This window comes from Melanostigma gelatinosum (assembly GCF_949748355.1).
Source record: "Melanostigma gelatinosum genome assembly, chromosome: 8".
Lineage (NCBI taxonomy): Eukaryota > Metazoa > Chordata > Actinopteri > Perciformes > Zoarcidae > Melanostigma > Melanostigma gelatinosum.
In genome coordinates, this window is record NC_136641.1 from 20,496,833 (window position 1) to 20,510,343 (window position 13,511).

Here is a 13,511-nt window from a genome sequence, read left to right on the forward strand (position 1 = left end):
CTAGAGTTTAAACAGATGGCTGAATATCTGACGAGCATGCTGGAGTCGTCGTCTGAGCCGAGCAAGAATATCTTCCTTTCCATGGAGGTAAACCAGAGGGTTGAGAGCACTGTTCAGACACACAAGGCCACGACTTATCTGATGAGCAATGTAGACTCCATTAAACCACTCGCTGCATATCTTCTGTCTGGACAGAACTCTTGACCAGAGGTTGAGGTTCTTGAATACATGATAGGGGACGTAACAAACAGAGAAGAGAAGAATCAAGATGCACAACAACTTCAAGCATCTCTGTTTCAGTACCTTGTCAGTGGTTTTTGTGCGGCAGAGAAAAACAATCACATGTCCATAGCAGCCCAGTGTGATGAGGAATGGGATGCAAAACCCAGTGAGGGTCCTTCCAATGCTGTAGTGCAGGTAATCTTCAACATAGATTTTACTGGTGGTCTCGTAGCATCGAACCGTCTGGATTCCGAATGTTTTGCTGTAGAACATGTCTGGAAGACTTTGAACGCTCACCAACAGCCAAACCATGACGGAGATCCCCACAGAGTGGGTGACAGTTATTCTTCCCATCACTCTCATTGGATGGACAATAGCCAGGTACCTGTACACACTGATGCAAGTAAGGAACCCAATGCTGCCATATAAATTCAGGTTGAAGCAGAATCGTGTTATCTTGCAGAATGCATCTCCAAAGATCCATTTACTCTCCATGAAGTAGTACACCACCAAAAATGGGAGCGTGAGCAGATATAGAATATCTGCAAGTCCGAGGTTGAGAACAAAAATGTTGACGTTACCCAGTTTCTTCCAGTTCTGCAGCAAAGACTTCAATCCCCATCCATTAGCTACCAGACCAAGGATGAAGACTAAGATGTAAACAGGAGGCAGAAATCTGCCTGGAAAGTCAAAGCTGATCCGTTGACAAGTTGTGTGATTCATTGTCCTCTCGACAGCAGTTAGTACAGTTCCCAGCCTCGTGGAGTTTAGCAGGGGTTCAGAGAAGACTTCCTCTTTCATTTCTCCGCCTTTACATACCACATCTGAGTTCTTGCACCTGTCGGTATTCAGGAAATAACATGGGTTGGCTGGTTTGTCTGATTCTTTCTAACTGAAAATGTAAAAATGAAGTCATCTCACATGCTGACACCCAGTAACAACTTAGACTATTACAGGTTTAAATGAATGTCTGTGTGTGTGTGTGTGTGTGTGTGTCCTCACATGTAGATTCTCTTTCTTTTTTCTGACGCCCTTAATGAAACATTGTGAGAAATGTAAATGGAATGTCTTGCTCTAGTCTAGTAAGCTATGCTTCTATCTAGCACCATTTCTAACATTAGAGTTTTCAACATTTACGTTAGGCCTGATAGGCTTCTGTGACATGTAGCCCCAAGGAGTAGCCAGCTTCTCATTATTCCAATCTTCTTTCAAGATAAAGAAGATGTCTTTACAGAAATAAACTGCTTAAATAAACTGCATGGGTTGCAGTTTGCATATTAGAGACAAGCAATTTGCTGGGTAACCTATTACAGTGACAGTTTCTAAAGAAGTTAACTGGTGTGGTTAGAAACAGTAAGGTTGGCTGCATCCTGTAACAACGTACTTTCTGTTGCAGCTGCTCAACAGGTCTCTTCTGATAATGTATATTATCAATACCATTACAGGGACTGTTGAATATAATATAATCCTATTGTAGCATTCTATCGCAATAGAATCCTTAAAAAAAATGGATCAGACTTAAGCTATCGCACTGCCCTCAGCAGGAGATTATTTTGTCCACTAGATGTCAGGATGTCTAACAAGGTCTTCCGGTCTGACCGAGTTACAGTGCACGCGTATGTGCAGAAGGCAGAAGTGTTAACTGCACAATAATTATTGATGAATGATGAAGTGAAGCGTTGGGAAAAGTTACAGCATGTACGACACGACTATATCAATCTGTGAATACTATAATAAGAAAAAATGCAATTTAAAAAGCACAAAAATCATTGAGAGTAGAAATTCAGGACATATGTAAAATATTGAGACAAATTGAACTGTACATAGGAGAGAGCTGTCCAGAATTATTTACAACACAACGAAAATGAAGAAATAAGTGCAATGTCATGAGACTACAAACACACAAAAACTGTACAAGTTAAAAGTTGCATTGCTCACATCAGAAAACAATATCTGTCAACACAAAGGCTGGAGTCAATCTGTGGCATACATTTGCATCAAACAAACATGTTTTTAAATCATTGAAATTTGCTCTGAAGGACAAAGTGCTGTCCTCGGTCATAGTTTAGTCTTTTAGGTGAAAATAAACTGTATTTGAAACCCGATAAATGATGTTTCTTGGCCCAGATACAGTCATGAGGAATTACTCAAATGCAAATGGTCCACTTGCTAAAAAGGTTTCCCCCAGTGTAAAAAATAATCAGAAGTTAAATTCAGTCTAAAGAGCTGGAAAAAAAGCCAACCATGCTGTCATCTCAAGCAACACATTTTCTCTATCTTGACTAAAAATCATCCAGAACGAAATTACAACAACAAACCAACACAATTTGAATATAATTGACAAACGATACCAGCTTTTGTTTCTCTCTATTGGTTCCCTGTCACAGGATGTATTTCAACATTTTACTTTGGCATTACATGAGCAGGCACCTCTGGAATTAAAGGAGTTATTGTGCCCTCTGACCCCCAGGTGGAAAAGTCTCAGACAAGGCAAATCAGTGCATATCTTTCTTAAAACCCACTTGTTTTTCTTATTTGAATAACTTTTTTTTGCTGGTTATAAACTTGTTTCTGGTTCTTGTATATATTATCTTCATTGTCTCTTTTCTTCTCCCATAAAAGCGCTTTGTAAAAAAAAGTGCTTTATACTGTAAATTAAGTTTGCTTGCTTGCTTCCAATGAATACAAGCATCAGTGTAATGGGTTACCAAGGTGTGGGAGTGAAAAGTATTGTGAATAAGTGCAGATTGAGATTGTACATGTGCGAAGATCAACGTTCATCCCAACCCAATCACAGTTTTTTTATCTACATTTATCTTTTTCTCTTTCAAGGTCCATTCTTTAGAGGATGTCTTTATGGATCCGCATGGCGATTTGAATCAGTCGGTGAAGTCTGAATGAATCCGCTGTTGTACAGGCCGATCAGGGCCTGTATCCCCACAGAGCAGGGTTACTGTAAGGTGCGTAGGGGCAGTTGTTGTGACAAACACAGGAGTGGATCACCATCACAGCTCTCTGTAGCAGTCTGCCGGTGGGGCAGCGGAAGGTCACCTCAGCCGTGGTGGTCTGATAAGGCGTGCAGCAGCGGGTGTGGGTGCACTGTCCGCAGTACCGGAGCTGGTAGGCACGGGTGCTGTAGCAGCCCTGGTGAAGGAGCCGAATGGGCCCTGGTGACGTGTAGCTGGCCTTGCATCGTCCCTGTCGTCCCCACTAGGAAAACAGCACGCAAACTTACAACACAAATCAGAACTCCACAGGGTCGCTTTCATTTTTTATTACCTCATGCATGCCAGCTTAGTTAACCCTAAATGCATTTTCACTTACCCCTTGTTCTATCTATCATGCAGACCGGGTTTTAGATATTTTTCAGAGATACTTGTCTCCAAACCCGGCACATAAAACCCAAAACATTTTTTTTGATGTGGGTGAGTTGAGTTAGTCGACTAAAAATTGCTTTAGTCGAGGACAGTCCAAGTAGAAAAAAACTGATTCTCACCGTGGGTTCCCTTGAGACGTGCTGAAATGTACGGCAAGGCCGCACTTTACAAAGTCGCGTTTCCATTTGCAGCTTGCAGGCCGGGTTCTGGTTAGAGACACGTGTGGAGACCCCAGCCCCACAGCTCTGGGAACAGGCGCTCCACTTGGTGCTCTGCTCGATACAGGTGGAGGCAGGTGGGACCAGTTTACTTAGAGGGTGATCCATCGGGAGAGCTGGCCACAACCTGCCGGGTCTCATGGCTAAACAAAACAAATACAAACAATTACTCGAGTGAGAAGCAAGTTCAGTTCACATCACGGTGTGAGAACCTCTCTACACTAAACTAGACGCTGATCATTGAACTCATTCGCCTCATTGACTCACTTCCAGCAACTTTAACGTCCCATCTGATTGTTTTTTCAAACTCCAATTCAAAACTAAGCCAGAGCTTTTGGTTTTAGTGAACATAAAATTCCAAAGCAAATTTGTCTTCCTCCCAAAGCAAACATGTATAAGTCATACTACTCAGCTGTTCTGCAGGAATGACACTGCAGGTTTTGCATCCAAGAACAAAATGTTCTATTACTGCTCTCATAGGGTTGTTTGACTCAGACAATGTTTGGAAGTCCAGATGTTTTTGGAGAGGCTTCATTTCCCTATAACACCCGCTATTATTCACACACTCCTTTAATGGGAGTAGTCTCTACATGGCTTCATATGTTTAATTGTTACACAGCTGCGGTCGTTGTTATGAAACTTGGAAACTTGGCTACTGTGAAAAAAAAAAAAAAATGGTTTTTACTTTTCCAACAAAATGTGGGTTATATTTGTACTTTGGGAGTTTTCCTTTGGCCAGACACATCCCAGTTTAATACAAAAAATGCTCCAATAAAAACGTCCAGACATGACCACCAGTGACAAACCTCATATAAATGAGGGAACGTTTGTGTTGCCATATGGACTGATCATCAATGAGCAACGTTTGTAGCAGTGATAGCATATGCAGAGACACATCTGAAACTGGAAAATATGCTGTAAATATCTAGCTCTGTCGTCAGGACATAAAGGCCTGCATTGGAGGATGTTTAATGTGTTTCTCCTTTAAGAGTTGAACCATCTTAACTCATCCATCCATCTGTCGAGTTTACCTGTGATGGCATCCTGAATGACTGTGTTCTCTAGGTTTTCACACACCCATTCCTTGCAGCATTTTCCCGGCAGCCGGATATGTTGTGGGTTGGGACAATCCGGAGTGGGAAGACGGGCATTCAGAGGACAAGCTGGCACACAGCTGACCCCTCCACCTCTGCAGTGGCAGTAAGTGTCACAGGAGGGCTGGAACGACTGGCCCTCATGGTATGTGATGCCGTTGACTTCACAACGCAGATCCTCCTGACCTGTAAGAAACACACGCAGCACAGACAGCTTCTTGACTTTCTCAAACGCACCTGCAACTTGGAATTGATGTGGGAAACATAATCAGGAAGTGAAGGGATTCGATGAGGTGAAGAGGGGATACATCAAAGGGGAAATGAGAGAGAGAGAGCGCGGTTACACATGAGGAGGACACAGGAGTTGCTGTCCGTGCCAAGGGTTATGTAGTTCTATGGGAAAACAGGCCTCTCAACTGAAGAGTCTGTTTTTCAATCCATGAGTGTTGTCTCTGCAATCTATCATGCTGCCCAAAGAGCAGTCATTGGAGGAAATGTGTCAACAGCAGACCTGGAAATAGAATTTAAAATGTTTTAAGAGTACTGGCAGAGCAGCCGTCCCGCTCTGCTGAGCAGACCGTAAACATTAACTGTCTGTTTGTACTGCTCATGCGAACGGACTGAGGTTTCATCACCTCCTCCCTGCATGTCCTCCACTCTGTTTTACCCACACAGACGTGAGCCTGGTTGTTTGCGTGTGAGAAGAGGCACTCACTGACACACTCCCCAGGGTCTCCGTGGAAGCTGGCGCTGTGGTCGCACTGTAGTCCTCTCTGGCTGTCGCAGGGAAACATCTCAGTGCAGGGCTCGCCTCGCTGCCGGGCACACACCTGGCAGCACCGGCAGCCATCAGCCACCAGTGGGACTCCCGTGGGGCACCGGGGGACAGAACTGGGGCAAAGGCAGGGAGTGTCACACAGCTGGCACAACACCTGCAGGGACAAGACAGGTGAGAACAGGTAAGAGGAGGACACATCATTGTTGTCCTCGCACCATCTTTACCATCATCATCACCACAATTATCATAATCATCGTCTCGATTATTATCCTCACGACTACGTATTCAGAGTAAAGAAAGTGTCATTGGTATTCTCAGAAACTGCACAGCGGTATCCAACAACACAGTCAGGCCAAGTCACTGTTTCCAATTACACTTAACTGGCGGAGCCAAAACACAGGGGAGATGTGGACGAGGCCATTCTCACTTAACCAGAGCAGAAGAATCTCTTCATCGCTCTTCATCTCTTCTACACATCGCAATTTATGATGTGTCGAAATACAGACCACTGCTTGGTTTTCCCCTCACTGCTCAACAAGATAATGCTGCTGTATTGTAATTATACAAGGCCATCAAGCATTACTTCTTTACTGTTAATCAACTTTAAACCAGAAAGCAAAATGATAATGTGAAGGAGAAAAATGAGTCCTTAAATATTTAGACTATCTGTTGTCACAAGAGTTGACAAAAAGGTAATTAATTAGTTAATTAATTACAGAAAATGTATTAGTACATTTCTCACTCTTATGATTCATTTTTCAAGCAAAAATGCTAGAAATTCTTGATTGGATTGGCTACTTTTCTTTGTCTCATGTGATCATCAACTGAATATCTTTGGGTTTTGGACTGTTAGTTGGACAAAACAAGCAACTTTCTGTTCGGGAGGGCCATTTTTCACTATTTTATGGCATTTTACCAAACAACTGATCAATTAAATTATGCAAATTACCGATACAAATTTAAATGTCAAAGTTAAAAGTGTTAGTTGCAGCTTTACTTGTCTCATCCTATTTGCTTATCTTTGCACACAGAGCTGTCTGTGATCTTATTTCTGTCCAGACAAGATTACGGTACAGACAAGATTATCTTCTTCATTTCAAATCAGTGTAGACAAGAAGTTAATCCACTCATAAAACCAATTTATTCATAATTTGTTGATAAATGACCACACTGAGACTCCACCTCTGTGATATCCTGCATAGAAAAAAAGATCTTCAACAATATCAATCAACCTTGTTGTAATATTGGAGTCAATCAGCATTGTTGTTTAAACCTGCACACCTCACACATACCACATAATAATCGAATTCAGAACAAACTGCGCTAAGTAAGCAGGAACAGGCCTCACCTGTGTAGCCACACACAGCAGTACAGCCAAAGCTATCGCACAGTCACGCATCGGTCGGTCCATGAGGGCTTGTGTTGCTGATGGAGCTCACTCCGTCTCTATAACCTGTGTGACGCTGTTTGCTAACTGCTCATTCTTGCGCCTGCTGACATTTATAAAGTCTGGGCTCTGATGTCACAGGATGACGACCGTGTAAACAGCCGCTGGACCGGCACAAGAAATGTTTCACATTCCTCCTCCCTGTTGCCCATTTCCACTTCCAGACACAGACACACACCTCCACCCCCAAGTCTTTCCCCTCTTTTTCCTCTCCTCCCTCTCTTTCCAGTCTTGTGGCGTTCTAAGTTTACACAGCTTAACACGAGCTGAGGGGAGAAAAATACATTAGCCCAGTTGTCTACTCGTGAAACAGCCTCTGGGGCGTTTGTGGTGACGATTCTGATTTAAGTCCAACAGATTTTTATCTTGCTGATGTTTTTACAGGCTGCCACTCCACTAGATGGTCAGTCGGATATCGTAGATGATCTTTTGAAAAGACAGACATAGAGCAGATATTGCCACAATTTCATTTTCATCCCCAAAACCTAAAATACTTCTGAAACCTTCATGTGTAACTTCAGCCAGACTTAAAAGAGATTAAATCCTTCTCCTCCCACTGGTTTCCATGGTGTAAGGGCAGCATGTCTGAGGCATGGACTTGAATCATCGCAATCTCTTTGAAGACAATTCAAATAGGAGCCTGGAAGCAAGCAAGACTCAGAGACCACAAGGACACATCTTGTATTAGAAAGAACATAGCTGAGCTGCTTCACGACTAAGCAGTTACTGCAGAGGCAGCAGTGCTAACAATGGGACTGATTCAGTTCAGGACACACAGTGTAAACATCCACCTTCATTAACCCATGCAGCATCTGTGCTGTGTCTGTGAGTATCCCAGGCTAAGACTCTACAGCTAGCAGCTTGATGAGGCTGTACTTATAGGCACAGCATGCACTTTAAACTAAATATACGTTTAGCACGTAGCAGCATTGATATCATCTTGGTTTACTGTGTTACCGTCAAGTCATTGAGATACAATCTCTGTGAATGTCTGTACCAACTTTCCCACCAATCTACCAAGTAGATGTTGAGATGTTCCACTTTCTTCATTTTTGAACCTGCTGGCATCTAGATAAAATGTCAGAGGACCACCAAAGTTATACGGATTCATCCTCTTGGCACGCTGAATGCTTGTACTAAATTTCATGGCAATCCATCAAATATCTGTTGATATATTTCAGTCTGAAAGTGGTGGAGCGTCCAACAGACTGACATTGCCATCCCCAGAGCATGCTAGTGTGGCTAATGTTACAAGAATGCTGTCATAGCCACAGAATGCCTGAAGCTAAACACGAAAGCAAAAAGACTCTAACTCACTGAACCAGAACGTAACCATTCATGGTTAAGGGATTCAGTCAAAAGTAACTCGAGATTCCTGCATTTCAACAACAGACATTTCTCACAGAGCTGGGTGGGCAGCGAAGACAAGCAGCGCTGAGTTATAAATAGAAGGCGACAGACAGAAAGATAGAGAAGGGGAAAGTGTGTGTGTGTGTGTGTGTGTGTGTCCGGGCAAGTGTGCTCCAGGTGGCCAGCCAGTGGAGCTGTACTGCGGGAGCCTCAGCCTTCTCTGAAAACTATGTGGTCCTGGCCACCGCTCCCTGTGTTTTCCACGCTCTCCAAGAATGACAGAGGCTGGAAGGATTGCACTGTAGTGGCTCCACTAGAACATACACTAGTTTGGCCGGAGATCTCAATACTCAGACTGAGACCGTGGAAAAACCCTCACTCTGTGCTTAAGATTCTGAATGCAAGCTCTTCAATGATCCGAAGTATACTTGGATGGACACACTATCAGAATCGACTGTTAGTGCCGCTTCATGATGCTTCATTTATGAACAACTACTGTGTGAAAAGGATGTAGCCAAGTCATAACATCAACAACTACAGCCAGGATCAGTCGTAGTGAAATCATACAGTTTCCGCCAATTCAAACCAAGAGAGGCAGACAAGGCCCGACACATTTTTCCAGTGCACGCAGATGTTGGATAGCTCCCAGACAGTAAAGTATCACTCTCACTGAGAGTGGACACGTTTGAAGAAACCCCTGGAATCCTGCACAATGACCCTCATTCAGTTTGGGCGAATATTGTTTTGGTATGTGATGGTATGTAGGGAAAACCCATTCGATTCCTTGTTGATTCGCAAATGCAAAAACTGCAGGGCAGAGGAATGAAAATATTATCTGTCCTGTAAATGTTCGAAAAAGAATGCCTTGATCGAAAGGAAAAATCACTCCACCAAAATCTGTCACTGCGCAGCAGAAATGTCTCACACAAGTTAGCCAACAACCCAAAAGCACCTCAAAGAGGAAGCATTCGAAAATGCAGCCTAGACTCAGACTGTTGTGAGGATTCTCAGAGGTGACAGTCTGCTACAGGTATGCAGGGCGGTAATCACATTTACAGATGTGAAACCTCGCAGTTCTCTTTTTGTCGATAGACAATTTGTAAAGATTGGTTTCACGGGGAAGTCAGACAGCAACAAGTGCTGATTGAATATCCAGCGTCTGTCAGGCTGAAATATCTATTGGAAGGATTGCTGGGAAATCTTCTACAAGCATTCAGTGGTTCTCAAACCTTTTTTTCAATAATGTTCCCCCTTTGAAGTATTTTTTCAGCCGAGTACCCCCTGACCAACGCAAAACACAATACAGAGCTACGCCATCAGTGTCTGAATTACTAGACAAACCGTGTAACTGAAAAATACTTAAATCCTACATTTGAAATGTTACTGCCGGTATGTTGCTGGCTCTGGTTTTGCTTGTTTTTTCACTTCTTCCTCAGTGTTTTCAGCTGTGTTACTGCTGTGTTTCAACCACAAATCCACTTTCTTGAACACTGTCCTAGAGCAGTGGTTTGCAAAGTGGGGACCGGGTGCCAGCCAGGGGTCCTTGTGATGTGATTCCAGAGCATCCACAGCCAAAACGTATTAAAATTCAGCTTAAAAGTACAGCCTCAATTTCACAGCTGCTAGCATGGCTTAAAGCTCTTATAAATGCTACATTCCAGTCAAAGTCGAGGGTCGGAAATTCCCAGTTCTAACATCCGACCTCAAAGCCTTCCGGGTACACAACGTATAACATCAACAAACTACCGCCTTGCGGTTGTATGCCTCCGCCAACCAGTCAAGTTGCAGTTTACACCAATGTCTGGCCAAAATGTCAGCACTTCATCATTTTATCCTGTTAGACATTTGTGTGAAAATTAATTATAATAATTAGCTTATGCATTTTTTAATTATGGGAAAAAGAAATGTGTTTTATGAGATCACAGTGAACTTTGACCACCAAAATCTAATCAGGTCATCCTTGAGTCTAGGTGGACGTTTATGCCAAATTTGAGGAAATAAAACGCATTTTTAGGTATAAGCTTTTTCTGAAAAGTCCATTTTCGTACCCCTTCGTAACATTTGTGACTTCAGCAAAGCCAGACAATATTCAAGTTTGCCAGTTCGTGGGTTTGGGTGGTGTAGCTGAGCCTGATTTGAGCGTGACTCAGAATAAACAGGATGTGGGCTGTAACAGCCACAAACAATATTCAAATCTTTTCACAGGACAATATTTGACACACGCATAACATGCAGAGCGGCTCCAAGTGCACTTCGTAATTGGCGTCTGAGGTTTTGACACCACGGCGTGACGCTGAAAGTTTTCCCGTCATTGGCAGGCTGGCCGGGCCAGATCTGCAGGTATCATTTCAGTGAAGGGGGAGGATTAGCTGTGACTGCTGGAACAGTCAGAAATCACAAAGAGTAGGCAAGTGGTGCCGCTTTGCAGCCTTGAGTCAGACAGCACAAGCCAGTTGTAGTCTGTTCATGATGTTGATGTACTGAGTTATACTGACTCATTATTCCAGTAAGAACTTACGAAAGGGAATGTGATGACGGGCATCACTGGATCACTACCACACCCTGTGGAGGTCACAGACCGAACAGTCCTGATCCATTCAAAACACAATAAACGCTCAAACTGCACTATGTCTGTTTCTCTTGCATCTTTCTTTATGTCCCTCCTTCAGCACACCTCAGCTCCAATAGTTCCCTCTTACACAGGCATCAACAGATTTCTCTAAAAGTCAGGACTGCAGACAATGTCATCTTTCATTAAGATGACATATAGCTAAAAGACTTCTCATTCGTTAAATGACCACTAGATATTTGTAAAGTAAGAATATAGGCAGCTTAAAAAGTGGAATAAGTGCAATTTAAAACATCTTGATCATAAACCTTTTATTAGGGAGGAAAAAAACAACAGATAGAGAATGTTCCCTATATTTACATACCAAAATGATCAGCAGCAAAATCCCTTTCACCATGAGAAGGACAGGCATTTCCTCTGAAACCGCTCTTATGAAATTGCAGAGGAAATACTACAGGTGGACCAGAGAAAGAGCGTTTTATCAAGATCTGATTGTGTAAGTCCTTTGTACATATAACTGCCATATGTAGATGTAAGCAGATACAGTAGAAGACACACACACACACACTCATAGCCAGGGCTCCCCCAACATGAACAACTAAAGTCTCAGCCAAAAGTTTTTTTTCTAAAATGACACCTACAATTCCAGACATTCCAGTTCAATGTGTGAAAATCCCACAGTGTTGCCACAGGAACTCCCAGAGCCGAGCATGAGGACGTCGTCCTGACCAAAGGTCACCACCTGACGTACGTGGGGCTGTGGTCACTGCCGAGTCTACAGTGAACAAAAGAAAAGCACGCTCATTCACATCCACTCATCATGGGAGCTGCACATGTCAGACCTCAAGTTGTAGTCGTGAAAAAGATTGTTTGGACCTCACAATATGTGCTATTGTTGTGCTAATATGTAATAATCAAGGAGGGATCTCTTTCCTCATCTGAGATTTCTATAGGGATGGCAATATCATGTCATGAAATATTGTACAGACATTCCCCAGAGGATGAATCCTACAGATAGTTACTTTATTAATCCCGCAAAGGGACATTTTTTTCGCTACAGCAGCAACAAAAATAACAGAGTGAAAATAAAATGCACAATATATACAATGAAATAGAATAATATCAACATAAAAATGAACTAGGCCCACAGACAGAAATAGAAAAGGACAAGAACATTCAGCATGATTTGTCAAGTAGGTTTTTCCTTCATAGAAGTGGATCAATTCTAGGTGGAATCTTTTTTCTGTGGTGTAGTGACCCTTCCTTCTTTTGTAGTTCATTTGTGGTAAACATGATGTGAACTTAACATCATCAGTTTAACATTGCTGATTTAGCACAGCCTCTTGTTATTCCGCCATTGATGTTGCTACAAAGCCATCTGACACATCGGTTGCAATATTGGGCGATACAAAAAACTGCGCTTGCTTATTGCCGTCTCATCATACTCTCAATTATGTAAACCCTTCTTTGCTTGTTCCCGGGTTCAGGAGGTGTTTGTGGAGAGATGATTGCAGCAACACAGCGTGGCAATAGCCTCCTGCATTCGTTGACACACCTAAACCAACAACACATCCATTTCTAGCTTCAGTTACGAAAAATAAATGAGAACAAATAAAAAAGGAACAAGGATTCAATTCATGAAGGCAACCACTTCCTAGCATGGTACACAGTGTCAATATTTTTCAGCTGAGATTGTGCGCTACGTTCAGTATGGAGGAGAAACTTCTTCTGCTGACATCTGAAACACAGAAAGCCAACTCTGGGATTTGTATAATGCTGTTATAATGCTCACTCATTTAGAAAGAATTCAGCTTATGTTCAGCTTATGTTTGCATGATTGATCCGTTTAATCAGCTTTCTGGGAACCAGGGGGAGCATCACAGTCTGCAAGCATGCATTGTATCTCTTCACAGTGTTTATGGACTTTCTTTTTCGATCAATTTCTGGTAATGATTTTGACGGACATCCTGTGTTATATGTGTGACGATGTAATGGGAGCTCTAATGGTGATGTTGAAGGTTCCTCAGACTTACAGATGTGGACTTTATCCATGATGGAAGACATCATTAATCATCATATATACATATATACATCTATATATTATTCTGAAATGGGCCATTCTGTAAAATGAGTACTATTACTTTAAGTAAAGTTGGATTTTTGTACTACTTGTAACAGACTACTTATACATCGTGGTGTTGCTCCTTCAACTTAAGTGGAAGATTTAAGTGCTTCTTCCACCACTGTGCATTATTTCTGGATTATTATGATTGGTGCATTTGTAACGAGCATGTTAATGTTGTGCTGTAGCTGATTGACGTTGAGCCCATTTAACATATTTTATATACTGTTGATTATTTTAATCTATAACCATTTCATGACAGTCATAAGTCAAGACAGGACCCTTCTGTAACTAGAATTCATTATTTTTTTTGGAGATATCCACTTAATATCAC

General features: G+C 42.3%; 2 protein-coding genes across 2 annotated transcripts; both read right to left on the minus strand.

Moving 5' to 3' along the window:
- LOC306780537 (P2Y purinoceptor 1) lies at positions 1-1,036 on the minus strand (the record flags this gene model as incomplete). Its single annotated transcript, XM_079272946.1, has 1 exon — positions 1-1,036. Exon 1 carries the CDS (start codon positions 1,021-1,023, stop codon positions 1-3), a length of 1,023 nt encoding a protein of 340 aa, XP_079129072.1. The 5' UTR covers positions 1,024-1,036.
- Positions 1,037-2,928: 1,892 nt separating this feature from the next.
- On the minus strand, positions 2,929-7,100 carry ccn5 (cellular communication network factor 5; the record flags this gene model as incomplete). Its single annotated transcript, XM_079274183.1, has 5 exons — positions 2,929-3,432; positions 3,719-3,960; positions 4,849-5,097; positions 5,627-5,843; positions 7,038-7,100. The coding sequence occupies 5 exons, from the start codon at positions 7,098-7,100 to the stop codon at positions 3,145-3,147; spliced, it is 1,059 nt and encodes a 352-aa protein (XP_079130309.1). The 3' UTR covers positions 2,929-3,144.
- Positions 7,101-13,511: the final 6,411 nt, after the last annotated feature.